The 4,121-nt window shown below is 43.0% G+C and overlaps 1 protein-coding gene across 1 annotated transcript in view; it reads right to left on the bottom strand.

Moving 5' to 3' along the window:
• Nucleotides 1–351: 351 nt before the first annotated feature.
• The window catches only part of LOC125046159, a 32,165-nt gene continuing 28,395 nt past the window's right edge, over nucleotides 352–4,121 (bottom strand). Inside the window, exon 5 of the mRNA XM_047643841.1 lies at nucleotides 352–2,978. Within this exon, the coding sequence (XP_047499797.1) occupies nucleotides 2,640–2,978 (339 nt within the window). The 3' untranslated portion in view covers nucleotides 352–2,639. The remainder of the gene's footprint in view (nucleotides 2,979–4,121) is intronic.

The raw sequence follows: 4,121 nt of genomic DNA on the forward strand, positions 1-4,121 counted from the left end.
CCGAAGGGCAGGTCAGCGCGACCAAACATGTAATTTCCGAAAGAATTGTCGCCAGAAACCACAAACCGACTGGAATCCATCAATTCACAGGCTTTTAAAAAGGCGTCAATTTCTCCCCGATAATTGATTCCTGTGGAAGACATGAATGGACGCGGACTCTTTTCCTACCCATTCTCGCCTACAGAAGTCGGCGTTAACCCCCCTCCCCCACGCCCTCCTTTTTTCCTTTCCCTTCTTTCACTTCCTTTTGGCCGCGGGAGAAAAGCATCCTGTGTTCCTGACACTTTTAACATATCGCTTTATTCATTCAGATCTCCCCCCCCTCTCTCTCTCTTTCTTTCTCTCTCTCTCTCTCTCTCTCTCTCTCTCTCTCTCTCTCTCTCTCTCTCTCTCTCTCTCTCTCTCTCTCTCTCTCTCTCTCTCTCTCTCTCCTTCTCTCTCTCCACTTTATGAAACTGGCCTACCATGATTACAGGAGCTTCACCTCCTAAGAAAATGACCACCGTAGCTTTAGCGGATGGGCTGTTCTCTGATGATAAATCTAATTATAACTGGGCTTTGACACGCTTCCGACATCTCTTTACCGAGGCTTCCAAACCCACGCCATCCCTTTAGTGTGATTCCTGAATCCGAGTGATTAAAAAAATAAATCTGGAAATAAACCGGCGAACAATACCCAGTAGTTGGATGAATGACAGTGTGCATAAAAGAGAAAAAAGAATCATCAATTTTCTACAGAGTCAGTTGGACACAACCTTCCATAGAATCTACATTTGTCACACTCCTTTGCAAAATAGTTGTAAATAGTAATAATAATGAGATTCGTCTTAGAAAAAATATGGAAGATATCTTTCCCGAGTAACCACGCGAGGAAGAGACATGAAATAGAGACAAATGTCTTCGTCGTTTCTATTCACAATGTTACTCAATTCACTGTACAAGGCTTCCCATACATATTCTCCTTTCCTATCAACCTTATATAAAAATGCTGTCAAAGAAAAGGCCTGAAGCACGTGATGGGACTTGTTACAAAGTTCATAAAGGTGCGAGGAATCAGGTTAGACATTACTGCTGTTCGGGCAAACACAACATTTTTCTCTATATATTTTTTCAATAAAAATCATCATTTAATAAAGGCAACATCTACCCCTTTCTCCTCTCGCACCTTGAAGTTCCTTTACCTGAGGCCATCTTAATAGTAGGTAGTGAAAACATAGTGAATAAAATAAACGGATCACAATCAAGAAAAATAATATGTTTATAAATGTAATTGTTGTCGGCACAAGGAATTTTATTTGGATATCTTTCAAATTTTCACCTTTCGGAAACACTTATAGCTATCAATACCGTAAGTTTGTTACTGGAATACTGGCATTATACTTTCTACATTTTACAGCATGCATGTTGTCCTTGCTTTTCATCGCCGCGCAACTTTTGCAAATCATACACTTGTATAACAGACAAACTCGTGGCCGCAGTCACATGCTTAGAGTAAAAGAAGCGCGTTTACAATTCCCCTTATGACGAAAACAGAAATAGAGGAGTTCATTGGTATTAGAAATGGTTTGTTCTGGCTCAGCATGTTGTTTCTCGGGTTGATTTTCTCCCGTTTCCAGGCGGCCAGAGTAAAAAAGGGTGAAAATAGGAGGAAGAAAGTGGAACAGAGGCGAACTTGCTCACCAGCCCATCACTTTAACACCTCCCTTCCCTCCGTCCGCATGGCTCACTGGACCACTAATTACCCGATTTAATTACCGGTCAGGGAGCCATTAAGGTGAGACGAGCACTTTCGTCTTCCCTGCCTTGGACAGCGACCAGGAGGAAAGCGGCCTCGAACGTCAACCAAAGATGATCTGGTTTCAGGAGGAAACGAGTACCTGTTTTTTTCTTCCTGATATGTTACCCTAATTATAGAATAAAAAATAATAACTAAAATAAAAGAATCCTTGACATCACATCACATCCTGTACTTGACTAACAATTGTAGAAAGATAGGTTACAGCTATGGGACACTTTACATGGAATGGTTACTGTTAAATACTTTGGCATTGCTCTGCATTTGCAAGATATCAAAAAGGATTACATTAAAAATAATCATTAGTGAAATGCATAATATAATGCAATCTTGAAAATAACTTGTTACAAAAAGTATAATCTGATCAGAAGATATTTACAACAGATTTTTACTAGACTATATAGTTAACCTAGAGTGTGGGGACTAGCATAGGGGTTTTTATACAGTGTTTATACACCATCTTGCCGTCTTCAGATCTGTTACTGAGGTTGCCGCTGTGACGAGACACGGGCGGCCTTGCGGGCGGTCTCCTTCCTTCGCCTCGCCGTCGCCTCTGAATTAAGTACATCAGTTTCCCACGGACGTCGCTCAGGGCGTGGCGTTGCTCTCGTAATGACCAAGACCTTTTTTAAACCTACTACTGTGTTAAAGCAGAGCGGATCGTATCACTCGTAGGCGCTGGAGTTTTCCTTACAGGTTTCGCCAATTTGCACTGTCATTTCTTGTGTTCTCGCCGACCTGCTGACTTGTAGGGGGCGGAGACTTGCTCTGACGAAACTCTCGTCCTGAATTCCAGCCACTAAGCATCCTTCCTTTGCTGACCTCGAGGGACACTACGCAAACTTCAGCGAGCACAGTTTCTGCTGCTGTTGACGATTCTCTCCACATTGGTCGCAGGGATGCGGAGCAGTTTCTTGTGCTTATCCCTGATTTTCTTACTGACCTTCTGCACTCTGCCGTTTCTCACCGCTAGGAACTTATCCTCTTTCTCCGCTGAGATGTACGTGAAGCCTATGCTCTGGTCTTCGTACAACATGCACTGGTATTTTCTCCCTTTGACTGTCATCGTTTCGTTTTTTATATCGGCGAGGGAGTACTTGCAGCGGTGCCTGGCGTCCAGCACATTTCGGAGGTCCACCCGGTTGCGCCTGTTGTGTCGCACCTTGTGGCACAGCAGCTCATTCTGTAAGGAACAAAGAGAAAAGTGTTAGGTTTACTTGTTATCATTTACGTTTATTATCATTATGGCTATTGTCGCTGTAGTTTTGTTGTTGCCATAGCACGAACAGTACATCAGCTAATTGAATAACAGATCACGTACAAATCCAAACTTGGTTCACATCATCTATAATGAATCCATATACAGATGAAAAAATAAAAAGCTCCTCTCATATCACCAGAACCACATCAACGGTAACATAATCACACTCAATTCACTTCATCACCTTCACACATCTCCCCCGATCATCAACCAGCCTCCATCCCCTCACTCTTTCCCTCTAACGCCCCCCCCCCCCCTTCCGTATGCAGAGTCGCGCAGAGCAGATGCAGCAGCGGATGATTAAGAACGCGTAGTGCTAATGGCGTCGGCCCGTACATCACGCTGCCTCCGACCGCCCCGTCATTATTAAGGAAGCCTCCCTGCCACCAGAAGAGTTGAAGACCCGGGTCGCGTCTAATTACAGCCCGGACCGGTAATTACAGGCCGCTGCGACAGACAGGACGTGTTATTTCCAGTCTGTAGGCCTAAGAATCCCCTTGCCAGCCACCCACATCTAGCCTCCAGTTCTCGAGGGCTCGGAGGCTGGAGAAGACAGTTCTTCGCCAGGGCTTCTGTAGCCCTGCGTTGCTACCACTGACTCTGCTGGTAATCGTTTCGGCGCGAATGAAGAAAATAAATAAATAACTGGGCAAATTTACGACATTATACCTAACTTTACTGCATCTTCGTCTTTTTAGGTTGAGTAAGTACGATTTATTTTGTGTGTATTCCAAAGATTTCTTGAAATCCCGATACGATTATATTTACATTTTCATCTTCTTAACATTCAATGAAAGAGCTGTCCATACTCCATTACAGCCTCAGGAGATTCCATTTCTCATCTTCTTACTTTCACACACTTGTCTAATGCCCTTTAACCTTTTGCCACGCGAGAAACACGTGACCCCAAATCATGAAATTGTGCATAAATCAAAATTCCTGGCATTGATATTATATAGGAATTCAAAGAAATTTAGCCTGAATATTTGCTGATTGTTGCATTACAAAATGTCAAAGTTTGACGTTTATAATTCACGACACTTTCTTTACTCTTAGTTTTATTTA

This window comes from Penaeus chinensis, chromosome 38 (genome assembly GCF_019202785.1).
Source record: "Penaeus chinensis breed Huanghai No. 1 chromosome 38, ASM1920278v2, whole genome shotgun sequence".
Classification (NCBI taxonomy): Eukaryota; Metazoa; Arthropoda; class Malacostraca; order Decapoda; family Penaeidae; genus Penaeus; species Penaeus chinensis.